The sequence below is a fragment of the Zootoca vivipara genome, chromosome 1, assembly GCF_963506605.1.
Source record: "Zootoca vivipara chromosome 1, rZooViv1.1, whole genome shotgun sequence".
Lineage (NCBI taxonomy): Eukaryota > Metazoa > Chordata > Lepidosauria > Squamata > Lacertidae > Zootoca > Zootoca vivipara.
In genome coordinates this window covers 31,162,585-31,184,670 of record NC_083276.1, presented here as the reverse complement: position 1 = coordinate 31,184,670, position 22,086 = coordinate 31,162,585, and the positions used below count along the sequence as shown (strand labels likewise).

Sequence of the window (22,086 nt, the reverse complement as noted above, 5' to 3'; positions counted from 1 at the left end):
CAATTGTTGCTTTCGCCCTCGATATTGCACCCTGAAGGTCCCCACCCCCATAGTAGGGACCTTACGTTTCTGGAAGTCCCGGAGGGTGAATGGGGCCGGCCTTAGTTTGGGACCCCCATTAGGGCACAGTTCCCTTAATGTTCGGGCCGAGATTATGGATAGAGTTGAACCCGTGTCCAGCTCCATGCGGCATGGGGCTCCCTCTATCTGTACCTCTATATAAATTTTCTCTGTGCTGGGATGGGGCAACTGGAATACCTGGTAGTCCGTGATCTCCGTCGAGTTGCCTTGGTGCATGGTGCCGTGTGACCTGGGGCTCCTGGGTCGGTCATCTGATGCTTGTCGACGGGTGAGTCGAGCCCGACACACCCGGGCGATGTGTCCCAATTTTCTGCACTGCCTGCACTCTGCGTTACGGAAACGACAGGTCCTCCTCTCGTGGTTCTCCCCGCAGCTTGCACAGTTCCCTCCTTCTCGTCGAGGCTGCTGTGGTGTGTGTGCTGCTTGAGTGCGCTGCTGTACTCGGTGTACTTCCTCCCTGTCAGATTCGGATTCGTCGGTGAGGTCTTCGTGGTAGACCCTCGGTTGGGATGGCGGGGCCGGTCGTGCCTCTTGCGTTGACCTCTCGGCGGCTTCGGTTGCCAGGGCTTCCTCCAGAGCAATCTGGAACGTGAGGTCTTTTTTGGCGTAGAGGCGTCGTTGCAACATCTCGTCCCTCAGGCCACCGACGAGGCGGTCACGAAGCATGTTCTCCAATTCTGAGAAGTTGCATAACCGGGCGGCTTGGCGGAGGGAGGTCACAAACCCAGTTATGGTTTCCCCCGGGGCTTGCCGTTTTGCGTAGAAGGCATTTCGGCAAGCTACCACCGAGGGCTGTGGTGAGAAGTGCTCCTTCAGCCGTTCCATTATTGTTTTGTAAGAGACGGTAGCGACATCTCTAGGTGCAAGGAGAGCCCGGGCGATTTCAAACGTCTCCTCTCCACAGACGCTGAAGAATGTCGCCCTCTTCATGGCATCGTTGGTGACTTCTTTCGCTTGCAGGAGGAAGTTGAAACGGGCGGCGTACCCTTCCCAGTCTCCTGATGCTGGTTTGAATGGCGAGAAGCTGCTGTCGGTTGCCATTCTGGGTTCCTTGGGTCCTGGAGCTGAAGCCTGGATGCACGGTGCGATGCAGCGGTGCAGCAGGTGGCGGTGCTGCGGTGCAGTGCGTGGTGGCGGTCAGCTCAGCAGGATCCCACCTTCGTCGCCAGTGAAATATACTCGGAGTCAAGAGTGAATTTCATGCTCTTTATTCAGCTCATAGTCATCAAGGAGGAGAAGAGAAGACGAATGGCTCTTTTCCCAAAACCATCTGCTTATATACATTATTTACACAATGGGCCTTGCGTGATTGGCTACTTCAGGGCTACACCTGTGGGCCAATTATATTGTGGATTGACTTTTGCCTGCAGCCTGATTGGCTGCTCCTACAGGCCAATCAGGTAGCAGATTCACTTCTGCCAGCCGCCTGATTGGCTGCTCCAGCAGGCCAATCAGGTTGCGGATTCACTTCCACCTGGAGTTGGATTGGGTAGCTCCCGCTGATTCTGAATCCTATTGTTCTAGGATTCAGCTCAGTACATAACACTGCAGTACATTCATTTTCAGCTTTGTATTCTTGTTATAAAAAAGCACGCCTAGACATTTCGTTGTTGCGCCCATAACTTAGGTTTAAGGTGCCATTGAGCTCCGTTTTCATATCTCAGTTTCTAACATTGCCCCCAGGGAGCCTGTAAGCCTCTCTGAACACAGAGATCTGAGTCCTCACAAGGCGCAGCCGGCCTCTTAAGAGCCTCCTGTGGGAAAGGGGTGGGCGGGGCTAACTCCAGGAGCAGGTGCGTCTCCTCCTTCCCGGCATCCACTCCGAACGGAGGGGCGGGAGGAAGAACTCTTATGGCGGTGACTGACAGGTGATGTCATCAGGAGGCGACGAGTCGCGAAGTTTGGCTCTGTGCGGTGGGGGCAGCTGGGGGTTGCGCGCGGGTTGCCTTGACGCCGGCCAGGGGCCGCTCCTCGCCTGCCGGGCCGCCGCGGATGGTAAGCCGAGCACCGGCTGGAGGGGTGCGGGGAAGGCGGGTGTCGAAGCGGCCCCGAGCCGTCCATAATTGGCGAGGAGGGCTTCGGGCCTGCCTGCGCCGCCTGCTTCGGGTGCTGCAGCCTTGAAGCAACGCCGGGCGCGGACTCCCGGAGCCGCTTCCCTCGGTCAGAGCGGCAGCCCCGAAGCACGTGTTTCCCAGGGGTAAACGCCGCTAAGTCCAGTGGGACTTACTGCCGAGTAAGCATGGCAAGGGTCGCCCTTCGAGATCTTGGTTAATCCGGAACCCGTCGTGCGAGCCCCCTCGGGATGGAGTTAAACCCCGTTGAACTCAGTGTGATTCAAGTCACAGCAAACGCGATACGTGTGTGAGCACGAGGTTTTGTTCAGGTTTATTCGAAAGCAAGTCCCCCTGGATTGGATTGAGGGGAGGCCGTGTGCCCTGAATGGCAGCCTTTAGCATAGGCGTTCAATGCAAGGCGGCTGCCTGATGTAGCCGTCTGTTTAAAGCCCATAATGCAGAAGCTGTTGGTGCTGGACTGGTGACGAGGGCAATTTTTCGCTTAGGTCATCAGAGGGACTTGTATATCGAATATGGGGAACTTCTGGACCCTGGAAGTAGTACCGGTAGGACTACGACTGGTCTTGTTCCTGGCTGTTGCCTTTGCTGGCTGCTGCTACTGGAACATGAAGCTGGAGGATATCTGGTTTCCCCTCCTTGCCCTACGGGAAGAAGCATTTGATTAGAGGATTCTGTTATCAGTTAGTTGTTCATCATAGAGACGATCCCTTGAAGCAGGTGTGCCGAAGAAGCTTGGTGATTTGCGACAGAGTGGCTCAGGTTATACTAGTGTGTGTTCACACCTGGTTGTGTTTGGATTTGGTTCAACTTGTTATTTTGAGGGTGGAATTCTGAAATGGTTTTAGTGAGAATGGTTGAATCAAACTAGGCTGCAATGAATACCATGCTGGAACAGATGGAATGTTGTGTTTAGTCTGTCCAGCTTGATGATAGAAGAAAGTGTAAAGAAGTGAGGTGGGGGGAGATTGAAGTAGCAGAATGGGCAGATTTTACTTCTCCCTGAATGTCTGGATATTGATGACCCACACTCTACATTAGCCCTCTGGAGTTTTGAATATCATCCTTGGCTATTGTAGAATTCCGTTCAAATATGATAAAACAATTTGTGCATTCAGTACACAGAAGCAAATATAAAATTGCATGTTATTTTATACAAACATGGGCTTCCGCAAGGAGGTCCTCAGCCTTGTTCAGCCTGCCACAAAACATCTCTGGAGTGTCAGGGGGACCCGACCCCCCAGTATTGAGGATGGTCACCCAGATCTCTGATGAGACATTGCAGGGGATGTGGAAAGCTGCGCATGGTCCCTCTTCAGTTACTCAGCCCAGGTTTCATTTAGTTACAGAGATAAATGGGGCATTGTGGAAGGGCATCAAGCCTTGGTGAGCTGGGAGGGATTGAAGGTGGTAAAGTTTTCAGCTTTTACCAGCAATCGCCAAGATATACCAAGGCTCTGTTTGCCTGGAAGTAAGCCTCATGAATTAGGACTTACTTTTGCATAGACAGGATTGTGTTATGAGACTGGAGTTCTGTAATCACTTAGTCAGGAATAAATTACATGGGCTTCGATCGGAGCCATTTTTGGATTGGGTTATAGGTGGAACTTTTAACAGACAGTAATGGTTTAGCTCTGTGCCCTAGCTATATTATAATATAATGACAAATATGGCGGCAAATGCCTTATCTTTAAGGATACAAAATTCCATAATTATGAGCACTTCAGATCTGTGCTTTCCTTTTTTAAAAAAGAGACAAATAGAGGATTTTGGGGAAAAAATGTTTCAGGTTGGATCCAAAGAAGTGTGAGGACACCCCCACTTGCACAATGGGACTTCCATAGATATTGCTCCCTGCAATCCCAAAAAGCTCATAAGGGTTTAAGGACCTTCTGAAATGGCAAGAAGTGGGGCTCAGGGTACTCACAGAATTTGGCGGCAACTTCCCTTGTATCAAGAAAAGAAGCATTCTGCACATGTTGGGTCCAAGTTATAGTACTATTTGAAACTGTTCTCTAGAATTTTGGAGTTCTTTAAAATACTAGAAAATATGTTTTATTCACATGTCCTAATTGCTTTTCTTTAAAGGTTCAGAATTTACTTGGACAGAGACTTCAATGTAGATCTGTTTTATGGAAAGTTGGATAGTATGTCACAGCATTTGACAACAGGAAATGTCACAAGCATGCCCAGTGTATTAAATAAACTTCCTTTAGGAGGTGTTAGCTTCTACTGAGTTCTGTTTTTTCTGTCTTTTGTATTCTACCTAGAAATGGACATCCTGAGGGCTCCATGGAGCGACATTGGCAGTGCATTAATGTTAAAATAAATAAAATATAGCTGCTGGCCATCTTGCTGCCAATCAGCATCATGCAGATTCTGTGTTGTGCATCTGAGTGAGTTCAAAGGAACTGCTGTTACATTTGAGAAGGCTTGGGTAAGTTGTTTTTTGACGGAAGGCTGCTCATTTTGTGACTGATTGAGGACGTTGTGTATTACCTTGAGCTTGAGGACAGTAACATGCCATTTTTCCATGCTGGGGCTAGGGAGGATAGGAAATATGGTTTCAATGAAAGAATGAATAAAGACTTTTGGAATTACCTTTGATGCAGATATTTCAGAAGTTGAGGCTCTCTCAATGTTAACAATTCCCCATTCTAGACTTAGTGATGAACTTCATGGTCAGTGAGGTGCACAGCGTGAGCAGGAATTCACATTTTGTTTTCTTTTTCAACAGAAGGCAATTCTGCAATAAAGAGTGTCTGGAACTGACAAAGGATTACATCTTGATAAAAGCAAAATGGATAAAAAAGCATTTGAGATGGTGCTTGATGAAATTAGAAAGGTAATTAGCGATTAAACCAATATAACTGAACAGCAGCGCAACTGTAAAAAAATGTAAAAACATTAGACTAGGGAACAAACTTAATATTGTGCAGATGTGTCTTCTATATTCTGTTGCAGGAGTTCTGTGTCTTTAATGTATAACATTTAAATAGCATATAATGTGCCTTCATATAAAACCAGAAATTCCCAGGATTTTAACAAGAACCCATTGGTCATTTTGTGGTTTCACACATCCCACCACTGCTTTGGTTTCCCTTACATTTTGATACTCAACAAAGCCCTACTCTGAGTAGAACCCTTGAAATTAATGAACCTAAGACAGTCATGTCCATTAACCTCAGTAGGCCGACTCTGAGCAAGGTCAGTGTTGTTTCTAAAGATACTTTAGTGAAACGAAAGCCTCATTTTTGATAGGACTTATTTCATACTAAGTATGTGTAGCATTGCAGAATTTATAGCAGGGATGAAGACCTTTTCCATTTTCTTATGGACAAAACCTCCAGGCACCACGTGCTTCTGGTGGGCAGAGCCACAGCCAAAACCTGGTGGGGTTGGGGGCAAAAGTGTGCAGAGCAACTGACTGATTCTTACTTTGTGCACTAGGTTACATTAAAGCCATGCAAACACACACACACACACACACACACACACACACACACACACACCATAATCTAGGGAAGCCAAAGGCAGCATCCAAGGAAGGTACAGAGAAGGCCTGGGCCTGTAGTGCGCCACCCTTGCTATATGCTCTGATTTCTGATAGTTTTATGCCTTCGTTATTATAGTTTTGCAAACTAACCTACTGTTTTTTGTGTTTCATAGGCTGTGTTGATGGAATACAAATTAAAAGCTATTGAATATGTACACGGGTACTTTTCTAGCGAACAGGTAATGCTGAAGAACAATTAAGTTGTGCAAAGCTCTGGAAAGTATGACAAGGCAACTGTCACTACAACAGGGGCTCTTCAGGTGTTGTTAGATTGTAACTCCCTTCATCTTTGGTAGTTGGCCATGCTGGCTGGAACTCTTGGGAGTTGGGAGTCCAACAATATCTGAAGGGCCACAGCTTCTTGATCTCTGTGCTGCAGCATGAACAATCCTGCGAAAGGTGCCTTGTTTTTCCTCTCGGCTTGGGAGAGTGAGATAAGTGTAAATGTTGAGTCCCCCCCCCCCTCTAATTTAGGGCCCTATCCTGTGAAGCAAGAAAATAGTATATTTATGAAGCCTGATTCTGTGCTCTGCTGGGTATGGGTGAAGTTTATGCTCCAGTAGTGGGACCGGATCCTTACACCAGGGGTTCTCAGACTCTGTACTCACAATGCCCACTTGAGACAGCTGGAAATTACTGAAGTCCACCAGTCACAAAATGGTGGTGCAGGGCAAAGCCAGTCACAAGATGGAGTCAGTTTCTAAGCAGCTGTCAGTTACTGACATGGGTGGTTTCTGCAGGTATCTAATCCACCTATGGAAATGCCTAAATTCTTTACCACAGTTTTCTTTTCGTCAAGGAGCTTAGAAGATCAACTTTCTTCAAGTCATAATACTGTGAAGTTTTAGGTAGAATCTGCCGATTCAGAGGCCCTAAATGGAGAAGTCTTTTTCTTTCATATTTTTTCCCTTGTCCCCCGCAATGCCTCTTAAAATACCTTTCCTCATTTTCTGTAATTTCTTCTCCGTTTACGTTTGTACCGTATTCCCTCCCAACTGACAATTTCTTTCATTATTCCTAAATGTTCCTGTTAGATTCACTGCTTCCTGCTATTACAGCTTTCTTCTCTTCTCCCCTTTCTTTCTATTTTCAGTTTATTATTAATAAGAATCAATAAATATCTCACTTTCTGATTTCCTTCCACAACTCCTCTAGCCCTTTTCCCTCAGAGGATGGAGACCTTCCTTTCCTCCTCCTCCTGCCCCCCCCCCGGCACTGTCCAAAATGTTTTTCTCCCAGCCACCTAGCAGCATGCAAGGAGTCACTGATGCTGGCACTGGTCCAACCAAAAGGCTGTGGGATGGCATGGGGACAGGATAGGCAGACCAGTGAGGAGGCATTGGGCAGGCTGTAGCATCTGAGGTCCACTGTTTGAGAAGTACTGCCTTACAACAAGGCAGATGCTGCCATGAATGTAGCTGCATCTGCATTCAAATTTTGATTACAAAAAAATAGCTTATTAAACTGAGGTTTATGATTTGGATAACTTTGAAATTCTGTATCTAAAAATGTTTAATTGTGTGGTACTATTTTAGATTTTAATTTCGTCAAACTAGTTCACATCTATTTTTTAAAAATAAAATGTTTTCTTGGTTTACAAAGATATGTGCAATGTCTCTCATAACATTTTTACAAACCAGTTTCATTTGTTGAGACATTGGGAAGAAAAAGTGGAAAGAGGTAGATTGGGGTGGGGTGGGGTCGGGTGACGATGTTTCTATTTTGCTTAATATGTGTGGGGGTTTAGTTCACATCTATTAAAGAATCAACGAAAATCATTCTACAAAAGTTTCTGAGAAAACCTTTTTACTTCTAGCTACAAGTGATGTACAAATGTGTGCATTTGTTCAGCAACAGATTTTGCATGAGTGATGAACTGTCGGATTTCTTTCGTTGCAGATTGTTGAATTACTGAGGTACTTTTCTTGGGCTGAACCACAGTTAAAAGCAATGAAGGCATTACAACATGTACGTTTTTTCATTGAAGCAATGCATTTTGTTGAATTGCATTTCTCTGGTCTTATAGCCATAGTAGCATTTACTTGGTTTCCAGCAGCAGATTTGGATCGGACTGCTCATTTGTTTTATCACCACAGTCCTTAAAGATGATTTCAAATCCTGATTGTGCATGATTCTGACATGCTCACTTTGGGGGGGGGGCGTTTAGCCTCCCTGTTCAGCCAATGCTGTGTATTCCATCCTATTCTCCCTTCTTTGTAAAGACTAGCTCAGTCAGTATTGAATGTTTCAAGTACTGTGGCTTGTATCCACAGGATTTTTCCCTTCCACGCCTCTCCCCTGTGTCTGCCAACTTCTTCTCTGGATTTGAGAGGAGTGAGGGAGTTGCAGGCAAGTGTAAAAATTTGGCAGAGAATGGGATATGGGTGGGGAGGAAGGGGAAGTCCTGTTGCCAAAGCGATGCAACCTTTGTTGTGATCTCATGTACAATCTTCTGGTAGTTTGTGTGTGCTGTGGATCTACAGCTGGAAATAACATTATACTTGTAAACAGTCTGTTCTGCTACAGTATAGTGGTTAGACTTTCAGGTTCTCTACTGCCCTTTCATGCTATCATTATGAACAAAAGCCTTCTTCAACAAGCTGTTGAAGCGTTAGTCTGTACCCAGGTAGCCAACATTTAGTCTATCTGGAGGCTGCAGTTCCTGTCATCCCTGATCATTCCTTATGCAGGCTGGGACTGATGGGAGTTGCAGTGCAATATCAGGATGGGCACCATATCGGTTACCTTTGATTAGTCTGTGCACTCTGATCCATTTGCTGGTTGCCAAAAACTCAAAGATCTTTTTTTTCTTCATACAATTTATATACCACTTGATTGTTGTTGGTTTTTTTTATAAAAAAAACACCCTTAATGCGGTCATGTGAGCCTGCAACCAATGTACGTGAATAGGGATTGCTGAAACTTTCTTTTCTTTTCTTTCTAGAAAATGGTAGCTGTTTCTGCAGCAAAAGTGGTTAACATCCTGAACTGCTTCACTTTTAGCAAAGACAAGCTTATTGCACTAGAACTGTTGGCTTCGTAAGTATTGGCTGTTGATTAGCATTCCATGCAGACTCTTAGCGTTAGTACTAGCATATGTCCTCTAGGTGTTTTGGTTTGATGGAGGCTTGAATGGTTAAGATCCTTGTCCTCATGGGCTGTGACTGGGGGGTATTTTCTTGCACTGATAGCTTGTTTGTGTGTGTATATTTGTACAGTACTGGTCTATCTCCTTCCTGTTCAAATTAGCTTTGTTGTTATGATTATGCTGCTGAGGAATATTAAGTAGCACAACAAGCTCTGATAAATACTATTGACGGTATGCATGAGAGCCACTAACAGTTTCTAAACACATTGCTTCATTTTATAGCAATATTATTGATGCTCAGAATTACCGCCTTATTGAAGATCTCTTCAGAACTAGCATGTCTGAGAAGAAGAGATGCAGGAGAATTCTTGAACAGGTATTTCCGCATGGCTGCATTCATGAAAACTTTGAAGCGCATAGGGACAAAAGTGCATAGTTTTGGAGGTTTTCAGGACTTTGCATGATATTGTATGTATCTCCTCAATACAAAGAGATTGAGTCTCTGGAGAAATTGAGACTTCTCTGCAAGTTTTGCATTCTCCCTTGAATGTATAATTTGCCCTTGTATTGTCAGTTTGCTCTGCTGCTACTGTGGGGCTGTGGTTCTTTGTTTTAGATCTGTCTGTGGATTTTAAAAGATGCACTACCTCAGTTGCACAAACAAGTATGAGGTAGCTCTATGAGGCATTTCATTGACTGGTCCCATGATGTGTAGGAATTTTACCTTTGGGCCAAGTTTATGACTTACCCAGTCACAAACACAGCCTATTATAATCTGGAACGCAATACATTGCTGTAATAATAGGAAAGTCAAATAATAAATGCTCATGTGTGAGATCATTCAAAGCAAACAGCTGCAAAAAGCTTAAGGTTTCTCCAGAGCATCTCAGAACATCTCTTCAAAATCCCTATTATGAAACTGCTGCACCACGTGACCTTTCCCCCAGGGAGAAGGCCCATGCTTAGTGCAGGCTTTCCACCTAAGGATTATGCTAATCCCAGTCCCTGGTGCAAAAAGATGTTCCACTGGGTTATGTCCACTGGGCCATCATCACCCAGCTCTGCTCTAAGGGAATTATCACTAAGGGAATTATCAGGCCTTAGAGAAGGAATGGAGAGGCAGTGGCTTGCGAGAACAAGCCGTCTGGGCTGTACTGAAATGTTCATGATGCCCTTGGAATATGATAGCTTGACCTTTACATCCAATCTTATGTATTCATAAAACATGCTATTTTGCCACCACTCAAAATAGTTGTGTCGGAATCTAATGCTGCCCTTTGTTTTATTTATATTGCAGGCTTCCAAAGCAGGGTGTAAAGCACCTCACGCTATGATATCTTCCTGTGGCATGATTCCAGGAAACCCTTACCCAAAAGGAAAGCCCAGCCGCATAAATGGAATTTTCCCGGTATGATCTTACTGAATATACTGTCATTTTCAGTTTGGGGATTAGTGGTGGAATATAAAAGTAGCGCTGCTGCAATAAATTGCCTACAAAAATGAAAGAATAACAGCAAGGCTGTTTTCATCAGTATTGGACAAATAATAAAAAGAACATTTTGTTAAAAAGAGAATGTAATTCCTAATTTGTTTCTCTTTAGTTAAAACAACAACAACAAACAGGCCTCATTATAGAGAAACATATACTACTTGGAATGACTAAATTCTACTTGGAATAACTGGTTTTGAAGAAGAAAATATCCAGTTCCTGTTAAAAGCATAAAACCCAAAAATCACTCCAATAGTAGTTCTCTTGAGAAGAATTGCACATATATTCTCCCACCATGCAAAGGGGGAGCCGTGCCATGCCCTCAGCGTTGGGCATGACCAGTAGCACCTCCCACTTGCGCCTGCTTACTTAAAGGGCAAGTGGCTATGGGAAAGGGGCTGTTGCACATTTAGTTGTGTGCATCATGGCATCCTTGCAGCCTGGACCCCTGCATGATCAGAGTACTCCAGGTTGCATCAATTTATTGTAAAGTTTTGTGGAACCCCTGTGGGATGCTTGTGGAACCACAGGACCCTGGTTGAAACCACTGCCTTAGAACGTGTGGTCTGAAACTTCACTCTGAAAGCATGTTTACTCAGAAACCGTTCTACTGTATTCAATGGGTTTACTTCTAATTGAATGTATCGGATTGTAGCCTTAGTTGCTTAGATATCACAGAAAATCTTAATTTATTCTGGTGAAGCTGCCTTTCATGGTCCAGTGGGGACTTTTTCCTGATAGTGGGTGATAGATAGGATATACTTAGAGTAGCTCTAACTGTAGCTCTAATCTCTTACAAATGCCCCTGTGCTTTCTGTAACCCACATTTGCTTTCCACACAGTAGAGAGCTTGGTCTTTAATAGTGGGTCCTCCTTTTTTCCAGGGGTCACCTGTCAAAAAGGAGAATGAAGACTACACTAATGAAGGCAAGGGAATAGCAGCTCGTATCCTTGGACCATCCAAACCAGTAGGTCTACAAAATTACATTTTTATAAGCTTCATTATTTGGGTTGCTCCTGTTGTTGAAAACAGAACAGAGTTACTTGGGAGAGAAATAACAGCAGGGTAAAAATGGGGCAAGAACAAAAAGGGACCGTAATAAATATACAGTAGTTTAAAAGAATGACTTCTGCCTGCTTACAATGTAAAGTTTGGTGGTTTGTTTTTTTAAGAAAGGAGAAAAGGAGGTGGTAAAGATAAGTTTCCAAATACTCTTTGAATGCAATGAAGGAGAAGAATCAGTGATAGTCCATTGTATCCACAGCTGAACGAATGTCACGGAGCTAGCATAAGCTGACTACTTCTTCCCTGGCCACCCCCCGAAAATGCTCCGTTGGAGGTTAGGGGACCATCATGAATTATGTGGTGGAAGAAGAGGAGATTCCAGAAAAAAACGAGCAGAGACCTCTTGGATTACTGGTCCATCTAGTTCAGTTCTGTCTGCAGTGACTGGTACTGGCCCTCAAGAGTTTCAGACAGGAATCTTTCCCAGTCCTACCTGAAGACTGCAAAAAGAGTTGAATCTTAGACCTTTTGCATCCAAAGCATGTGATCTCTTTCCTACAGTTGGCAAGATCAGAAATTCCTGAGTTCAGTTGATTTGTTCATAGCAGAAGGGTAGTGACTCAAGAAGTCTTAAATGTATCTGAGAGAAGGTTTTCCACCATAGAGATGAAAGGCAGATAAGCCATATGAATTTGCTGGTTATTGGGGCATGTTAAAGGCAAACTACAGTGTAGGCAGTAGGCTTCCAATGCAGAAGTCGAAACCAAGTAAGAAAGCCTGTGAAAATGGTCAGCTGGAATTTTGAGAACTGAGCAAAATGCACTTCCCTTCGAAATATTTTAATAGTGAAAAAAGCAATATATAATTTCTGCTACAAAATGAGGGGGGAATTTATCGTTGCCTTTGCAGTAGATTAATGTGTAAATGTTCAGTTTTGACAAACTCTTGTCCCTCTTGTTTAGGCCCCAGCAACATACAATCCACACAAGCCTGTTCCTTATCCTATCCCTCCTTGTCGGCCACATGCAACCATTGCACCAAGTAAGCCCATCATTCCTGTTTGTTTTCTGTGATCATTTCCCCTTTACACTGTGGAAGAATGTTCACAATCTCGATACGCAATACTCTCAGTTATTTTCTTAAATATATGCTTCAGATTTAACTGTTTACACTATTTGCATGATGAAGTAAAATTCAATGACTTTCGTAGCTCTCCTCTAAATTTTGTCCAGCTTGTTAATGTCCTTCAGTTGTGATGTTTGCAGCTCAAAACAATTCTCCATAGATATTTCTATACCTGCTGAGTCTTGGAGCTGATTATCCAACTCGTTTCTGCTTCCTAATCACCCTAAAACAATCCCTTATGCATACGTTATTGACTCTTAATGAGTAATTAAACTGAAAGAATTGTTCCTGCTTTGTTTTTTGAAAAATCAGGAGCAGTGAAAGAAAAATGAGATTACTGAAATATTGGGGTGCAGTTGCTTGAGGGGTTTGGACACTTTGGTGGGAGAGCAGAAATCCACTTTGCTGCTAGTGCTTGACACCTTATACCTGCCTTTTCATAGTTTCTAATCTCAAATGTGGGGAATTTCAGCTGAATACTTAATGACACTTTAATCTGTTAAAGGAATACTGAAAGTGCAGGATTTTTTTTTTGCAGGGGGTGGGGAGTTGATGTAACCTTTTAAATTAACTAAACGATAATGGAATATGTGGTACAGTATGCGAAAACTAATAAAAATTAATTAAAAATAAATTAATTAACTAAACGCTAAATTAGTTTAGCGTTGAAAGCTCAGGATTCTGTGACTGCTTGAGAATTCAGTGTAAGGTGATGCAGTTTCAACCGTTCAAACAACTAGCTATATTTATTTCTTCATTTAAAACAACTGCCTTCTTTCACAAAGCGAATTCAAGGTTTACATAAGAGTATATCATACCGGAAGTAAAAAAAAATAGAGTATCAACTTAAAATATTATCAGATATATCCGCTATGGAGGTAAACATTCCTAAAATAACATAACAGGGTTAAGAAAGCAATGAACAAGCCTTTCAGAACAGCCGTGTCTCTGCCAGGCATTTACAACAACAAAGTGTTGGGATCTGATGAACCTCTTTTGAGAGGATGCTTCCTGAAGTGTGTGCCTCTGCCTGCTCCAGGTAGCTGCCCACCATATCTCATTGGCAGTGATATCTGGAGCAAACATAGGAAAGAACTTATGGAAGAAGGCAGCCCTTTAGGAATTGAGTAACTGATATGCTGTTTGAAGATGATCCGTGAAACTTCATTACCTCATCTTTGTTTGCCTTCCGTTTTCTTTTACTTAGGTGCTTACAACAATGCTGGTCTTGTTCCACTGGCCAATGTCATAGCTCCAGGCTTGCCAGCTCCACCACCATATGCTTCTAGTCATGTAGGAACAGGTAAAGCAAGAACCCTACGAAAGCCCTGTGTGTCTTGGTTACACACCAGCGTCACCAATCGGTGGGAGAGTTTGTGCCGATGTCTTGGGCCGCAAGCCTGCTCTTGACAACTAGCAAGTCACTGTCAGGCTCCCTCCCTCCCAGTAATAGTTTCTGCAGGGTGGGAAGCGTGAAGAGATTTGCTTCAGAATGGGCTTGGGCAGGGGTAGCCACCATAATCCCATCCAAGTGTTGTTGGACTACAGCTCCCATCATCCATGACCATTGGTCACGCTGGCTGGGGCTGATGGGAGTTGTAGTCGGCTTGTCACAGGAGTGAGAGGAGTGGCCTGGGGTGGAGGGGAAGGCCTCCCATCTCTCAAGGCATGATGATCGTTACAATGAAAACAATGAAAGGGAGCTGTTTTTTTTTAACAACTTGGTAGTCTCAACAGAATTCTGTTTTCACCTCATTAATTATGTTCTTTATGTAGAAAATGGAGAACTTTCCAATCCGACAAAATCTTCCCAAAGCCAAGGTAAGCTGTCCACTTGCAGAGACAAGCTGTAGCTCTAGAAACTTAAATGTTTGTGAGGATGATAAACATTATTAATTCTGCTGAGTGCTGCTTTTAAAATAAATAAATAAATAAATCCATTTGTGTTTGAATAGCAGCAACTGTTAAGGTAAGCAACTTACTATGCTCCTGAGTGTTTGGTTTTTTTTAACCAGTTGCTTAGAATTTCTTTTTCTGATGCTATATCTAAACCAGCACTAAATTCATAAGTATATGTCATGCTGAGGTACAGAAAAAAATAAGTACCTTTCTTAGCCCAAATTGTTAAATACATAGAACTCTGGCATGTGAAAAAAATCACTGCTATTGTCTATACTTGCTCAATTTTGATTCAATAATATTTAATTAAAACCTATCATCTGGTTTTGAGCACTGTTGAATAATTACAACGGAAGCACTTCAGATCCTATGTTTCTATGTATAATTTGGTGGTCCCTGTGAGTGAACTTAGATTCATTGATAATAGTGAATTCTAAATACATAATGGAATAGACAATAAACATGGACCCTAAAGCGGTATTGTGTTAACATTTTGCAATATTTGAGGGTGGGGGAGGAGGTGATTTTTACAGTTCAACCCATAAGTTAAAAGTATTTATCACAAGGGGACAAAAAAAACATGCTGCTACTAGTACCCAGTTGAATTTCTTATATTTAATTTAGGTAGGAGCTTCAAGTTTCTTCCCTTCCCAGGAAATGCTAATAGCCTCATTTCAACTTAATCACTTTTGGTTTAACAGGAAATAAACATTGGGGGGTGGGGTGGGGAAAAGTTTGCATAAAACATTTACCTTCCAGACAGTAATATAAGCTACTTCCTCTTTGATTTGTTACTCCCAAAGCCCTTTACTGTGGTTGAAGCTCGTGTATTTCATGAGCTTGGGGCACAGTGCTGCTTTGCATGTTATCTCAAAACTCAGTGGTAACCATTCAACATACGATGTGGTACAAAAAAAGACTCTGGAACACCAGGTTGGTGAGGGCAGAACCTGCTCCCTACAACCTGAACAGCAGCCTGTACTATAGCATTTCACTTACTGCCAGAGAAGCAAATGGCTGCTATTGTCATCTTTGGCAGAGAAATAGCAAGGTACACAACTGAGATCAGGCCAAATCTACTGAAGTCTCCATTTTTACACAATGAGTGAGCACATTGAGTCTCCATGCCTGGAGTGGAGAGTCTGTAGTGGCTTCCATGCATAACTAGTTCTGCTCCCTGTGCTCCCACCCTCATGAATGTCAGCAGTTTTGATGCTACCAAAGCAAACTTCAACTAATGTACAACGTTTTTGACATAGCCTTGCAGGAAAATTGGAAAGCATTGGTGACAGCAATAGCTGCAATTGCTTAGTAAGATTGCTATAAAGAAAGAGAAGTTGCTTGCTTTTTCTCCCTGTTTAGCAGAACTAGTCAAAGGTATGTTTCATCACCTAGTTGCTTATCAACTACTGCAGCACTTTTACCCAGAACTAATGGCCAGCTCCCTATCTTCATCCCCACTATGCTTTTTCATGTAATATTGTTTTTCCTTTCCTATTACAACCCCCAAATTTCTCAAGTGTCGTGAGTGCAGCATGACGACTTAGGACTTTTGAGTGCCTTCTGCAAGCGATTCTACTTTCAATAGTATTATGTGGAATTTAGTAACTGAAATTAGGTTTGTGCATCTATTTAAAATACTTATAATTTGCTCGTCATCTAAATGATCCCAGAGCACTTCACAGCACACATTTTGCTCTTAATAAAACACAAAACTTGCTTGAAAAAGTGTGTTCAGATTAAATTCGCTGCCATGCATCCTCAAAAATTGCTATCCTGACAAATTCTGCTTAACCATAGAAAGTGGAGAGGACACCTATTCCCAGGGAGAGAAGGAGATTCAATGAAGCACAAGTGTCCCTAAGGCTGCCTCCTAATTTATTAACAATAGTTAATAAGGAGTGGTATTATGTCTGCCCCAGCCTTGTCTTGAAAAGCTAGGATTTTGAAGTAAGGGAATGCATATTGTATGCCTACAGCAGGTCTTGGGAACCTTTGACCCTCCAGATGCTACCAGACTACAACTCGCATCATCCGTAAGCATTGGCCAATGGCCATGCTGTGTGGGGTTGATGTACAATAACTGGAGGCCGAAAGGTTCACCAGCCCTGGCCTAAAGGAAATCAATAAGTTGTATATGAATGTATTCATTTGCATTCCTCCTTTTAGTCCTGATATGTAAGGCTAGCTAGACACTGGAAGGTACAGCAACAGGAAATACAGACAAATGAGGGACCACTGACAAGATATTGCTGGGTGACAGTACCTGGGATAGCAGGAAAAAGATGGGCCAATATATATTATGGCATGATCACTTCCTAAACATAAGAACTCCTTGCAGACTCTGCCTGTATTTCTGAAAATATTTTTAGAAAAAAGATGGCTAAACATAATTTTAAAACTAAGGTAGTCTGAAATCCAGCTATTTCTGGTACTAAGAATAAAATGTGTTGTGAATAATTTTGCTCTTCTAATGAAGCTAGTTCAAAAGGTCAGGGCTTACTGCTCAGTACTATTCCTGCTTGCTAGTGTCTGGCAACATATGTGGTAATCTATCCAATATTTATTATATGCATAGGAGAAAAATGAACTTCATATTTGGTAAAACAAATGAATGATGGGCATTAATTTTTTAAACAGCCATGTAGTTAAACTGACAGCAGCAATCATGGAATATGAAATTGAAACTGGTATTTATATTTGCTTGTCTTACAGTTATTCTTTAACAATGCAAAGAACAATAAATGAGCTAGTGTTTTGTGTCTCATTTTGCATACCATTTTACTTCTTGCAAGTTATGGTGGTAGCATCTTTTATTTTGCTGTTGTGTAAACTGTGTTACAATGCTTTCATGTTGAATACAAACATTTCTGCTAGTTTCCAAGAATTCTTACTGGTTTTGTTTCTTTCCAGCTTTTGCTACACAAACGAATCATCTCTTTACACCTCATGGTTCTAACCCTGCTGCTACTCCAGCCCCAACCCCATCATCTGTTAAGGCAATAAGCCACTCGTCGGCACTTGCATCGCCAATCATCCCAGGGATAAGCATGTCCACCCCTGTCCTTCCTGCCTTCTCTGGGCAGGTTATCTCTTCGGTCCACCCATCACAGCCATCGACTCCAACCCCTACTGTCATCAAATCCCATTCGCTGCCTGGTGTTCCTGCCACATCTGCTCATTGTGCCACCTCTGCTCCCCTCCCTTCAACTTTTTCTGGGCTGGCTTCCGTGCTCTCTGCCACAGCAGCTCCGCAAGGGCTCTCCACGTCATGTGCCACTCCTGTACCAAGCGAAGCTTTTGCATCTGCTTCTACACCATTTGCCAGCCTGCCCTTTTCCGCCGCATCTGTCACTGCCTCAGCTAATAACCCTAATTCATTGTCATCTGCTTTTGCTGGCCTTCCTTTGTCCTTGACACCCACCCCTCAAGGGATAGCTAGTCCTCTTCCATCCACCATTGCTGGTTCTCCTGCCACTAGCCTGCCTTGCCCACTTAACTTGCCTAACCCACTCCTGTCAGTCTTGAAGGGATTCCTGTCTGTAAACGATAGCTCAATAATTAATTCGGCTGAGCTTGCCTCTCTATCTGGTCTTGCCAGCCAGAATTCTGAAGCCCCCTCTTCGTCCGGTAACAAATGTTACACTCCAACTGCTACCTCTGCCCTCCAGCACCCTTCCACTTCAGGGCTGCCCATTTTCCCAGGGCTTCCATCTCAGCCTGGGGTTAACAATAGCGCAACTCCCCCAACGCAGTCCCCATTAACTGCAGGGCCGTCGTCCATTATGCCCATCAGTTGTGTTTCCTCAGCTGCTCACGCACATTGCCCAAGCCCTGCTAATCCCGAACAGCAGGCCTCATCCACACCAGCCGCCACACCAATTCCTGCACTGGTCAAAACTGAGCCCACCAGCCCTACAATTTCAGGTTTCAAAGGCCCTTCCCATTCTTCCGGACCTTCTCATAGCACTTCAGGCTTGTCAGCACTTGGCCATGCATATACCTCCACTAGTTCTTTGCCAGGCAGTTCCCTGAATCCAGCACTCTCTAGCCTCTCCTCCTTGAGCTCCTCTCTCAACAGCTCTCCTTCCATTGCCCCACATGGCTCATCTGCTCCAATAGCCCCAGTATATAATGCACTTCCTCCATTCACTTCACTGGCCAGCAGTTTTGCTTTTGCCGGCAACCCAGCACTTACCCCAACGGGGTCTCTCTTGCCCATTCCACCTACGACTACGTCAGGCATTCCTGCCCCCCATGTGAGCTCTGCGACCAGTGCCCTCCCGACGCTCATCGCTTCAGCGGCTGCTCCAGCTCCACCATTCCCCCTTAACTTGTGCAGCGCCGTCCCTTCGCTGTTTTCTGTTCCTCAAGTACCTCTAGGCTCATGCAGCTCATCCTTCCCTCCTTTCCCTGTCTCTAACACTCCCTCTGTCACTCCTGCTCTCCCTTCTTTCCCTGGGCTCCAGGCATCTTCTACAGTAGCAGCAGTTGCACCACTGCCGGCAGCTGCCACAGCCCCATCTCCGGCTCCAGTGCTGCCAGGGTTTGCCTCGGCCTTTAGCTCAAACTTCAACTCTGCACTTGTTGCACAGGCCGGGTACGTTGTTGCTCCAAGAGGTCAGGGGGTCTCTTTGGCAAATTGTTGATTATCTTTAATGGTGGTTGTGAAGTTCTAAACGTAAGGATAATGAAGTATGGATAACTTGTTTTGAATACCCCTTTTCTTAGCTCTCTGTGTTGCAGGCTGAATTTTTCAACACGGGCAGAGACCTGTTTATAAGTTTGTAATTTCCTTTAAACCTACCCTACTAACTTGATAAGTACTGAATGTCTTCCTGCTAGAGGATATATGGCTCTTAAATTTGTACTAGGCTCCCTGAGCGAATTCCTAAAGTAAGAACCAACATATATCGCACTGGGCTGTATTTTACACATATCTGTTGTCTGAGGTAATCAAACTCCAAATACCAGACATTGGCAAAACAATTTCCACATGCAAAACCCCTCTTGGCAAAATGATAACTTGTCTATTCAGTGCTTGAGCACACAAACTAAATTTGTGCATACGGTATTTATATTGTAAGAGTAATATGCCACATAGTGCTAAGGTGAACATTCAGTTTGAGCAAGGCTTTCTCCTCGCACAATCAGATGTTCTTCCCTACCTCTTATCCCCCTAAATTGGTTCTGAGGGTTCCCTCAACCCCCCAGAGCAGATTTGGGGAAATCATGGGATGTGCAGGGGAAAGAGAGGAGGGAACATCCTGTTTTGCTAGCTAGTGCCAATCCTTGCACTAATGCAACTATTTAGTTGTATATGACCTTATGATCATAGCATAGAATCTAATCACTTTAAAACACTTTGGAATTTTGTATATTTAATTGTTGCTGCGGTGTCTGGAGTTTAACATGTTCTACCTCTGATTATTTTAGCCTGACTTCTGGGCTTCAGGCCCCTGGAAATACAGTTTTCCCTGGACTCCTCTCTCTTCCTGGCATCCCTGGACTTGCCCAGAGTGCTACACAGTCTTCCCTGCAGGAACTTCAGCACAGTGCAGCTGCACAGTCTGCATTACTGCAGGTACAGAACATAAAAGGAAGATGTAGGCACTTTCTGAATTGGTAACAAAGGACAAGGAAACTGCAAGAACTCCATGCTAAAGGTTCCAATGCCTGCAATGATAATCCATTAAGGAAATGTCTGCAAACGTATATGCATGCTTTATTGTGGTTAGACTAGAACTTGGTACTAGATTATAGGAACTAGGGAAGGAAAATCTGGGCTCATTTTATATTAGTAGAGTGGAGTCAGAGGGGCTTATTGCAAGAATCTTAGTCCCCAGACTCAAATATGCCATCCAGATGTCTTTTAAGCCTTTTGTAGTTAACTAACCACTTCTAACAGGTTTCTTCCATAACCATGAGGATAAAGCGTGCTATTAAAATGAAAGTGCCCCCCCTCCGGATTTTATGACAACTGATAATTACAGGTCCTGTAATGCTTGCAATTTATGCCTCAGTATGCATCACCCGCGATGGGCTGAGCTTCCGAAGCTCGGTCCCAGCTCCTGCCAACCTAGCAGTTCGAAAGCACGAAGTGCAAGTAGATAAATAGGTATGGCTAGAGCGGGAAGGTAAATGGCGTTTCCGTGTGCTGCTCTGGTTCGCCAGAAGCGGCTTTGTCATGCTTGGCCACATGACCTGGAAGCTGTACACCGGCTCCCTCGGCCAATAACACGAGATGAGCACCGCAACCCCAGAGTCGGTCACGACTGGTCAGGGGTACCTTTACCTTTATGCATCACACAAAACATTCATTTACTTTCTAAGTGTTTATATCCTGCTTCATCCCTTGCGCAGGACAGCTAATAGCAAAACTGCCAATCCAACTCAATTAAAATTCTAAATGAGTGAAATTTATGTTTTCAGGGTTGGGAGAGTCTGAAAATGCAAAATAAGTTTATTCAAAGATGTAGATCATTTTGTTTGCCAATAAATTAGTTTAAGGCAATCTTCCGTAATCATCCTTATTTAGAAATTATAAATTTTGCGTAAACTAAATAGGTTAAGAACCAAGTGTGCAAATATAGACAAACTAACAGGAGCAAGGGCCCTGCTTGTGGTCTTCTTTTAAATATACTGTTTTGTTTTGTTTTTCTTTAAAGGCACACACTGCGTCTGCTCTGGAGAACTATGCATCCCAACCAGATGGTTTTACTACATATCCCCCAGCACCAGGAACACCTGGAGCCCCCTTTTCCTTACAGGCAAGTCTTCCCCAGAGTGGATGGCAATAAAGAGCATATTTTTCACCTGCAGAGAAACCGCTCCTTGAAGAAAGCAGTGATGGCTTGGCAAAGTCCCTGATGATGCTTCCATTGAAGGCTTTGGGGGGTGGGCAAGGAAGGGATACATGAACTTCCGTGTGTAGCACTCAAGAGGAAGAGAAGAGGATTCAACGTAGCTGTTATTTCCAGGCTACAAAAAACTGGACTATTTTTTAAAAAAACTTTTTATCAGTAATACAAAGCACTGACAATTTTCTATTCCCTTGTAAGTAGATGAGGTTGAGAGCGTTTGGACCCTCATAGGATCTTTTAAAAATGCAGATATTATTGATCCTTCTTTTAAACTAATAATTTGCTGTGGTATTCGTGTCACACGTTCTCAGGATTTATTCTCTGCAATGCATGTTGTATGTGTATTTGATAAAATGGAAATGTAGATCAGGCTCCCTCTTCGCACATGCTCAGACACCCCACTCTCTTCAAGTATTAGGTCTTGTGTGTCTGCGAAGCACTATTCATTGTCACCCTCTGATCTCATGCCTATTTTATTATTTTTATTGCCTTTCCCATCCAGGTCCACTCAGATATTTGTCACTGGAGGTAGTAATATTTATCAACATGAGCTTATTCTTTACACCTGCATGCATCCTACCATCTATCAGTATTTTTTCACTTTTCTAGGATGCCAGGAACACTGCTATATATAGGTATATTGGGTTTAAAAAAACCACAAAACTTTATGCAAGACCAGATTTGAGAGTACAATTCTTTTAGGTCATGTAAGAGATCATGGTTTGCATTCTGTAATTAACTTGTATTTTGTGTCCCATTCATGGTAATGACTCCAATACATCAATTATGTATCAAATTTTGCCTAAAATGTCGAAGACCTGCTGATTTGTGAACCAGGTTTCCTTTTTCCTTTTTTTTTTTTGGCTGGGGTGGGGTGGGGTGGGGAGTAAGAAGAGAACTAGCTTAT

General features: G+C 43.5%; 1 protein-coding gene across 1 annotated transcript; it reads left to right on the top strand.

The window, feature by feature from the left end:
- The first annotated feature begins 1,966 nt into the window (after positions 1–1,966).
- On the top strand, positions 1,967–22,043 carry PROSER1 (proline and serine rich 1). Its single transcript, XM_035108892.2, has 15 exons — positions 1,967–2,076; positions 4,424–4,590; positions 4,891–4,998; positions 5,823–5,888; positions 7,609–7,677; positions 8,654–8,748; positions 9,080–9,173; positions 10,095–10,205; positions 11,171–11,254; positions 12,255–12,333; positions 13,625–13,720; positions 14,194–14,238; positions 17,230–18,916; positions 19,753–19,900; positions 20,985–22,043. Exons 3-15 carry the CDS (start codon positions 4,954–4,956, stop codon positions 21,114–21,116), a joined length of 2,751 nt encoding a protein of 916 aa, XP_034964783.2. The 5' UTR covers positions 1,967–2,076; positions 4,424–4,590; positions 4,891–4,953; the 3' UTR covers positions 21,117–22,043.
- Positions 22,044–22,086: the final 43 nt, after the last annotated feature.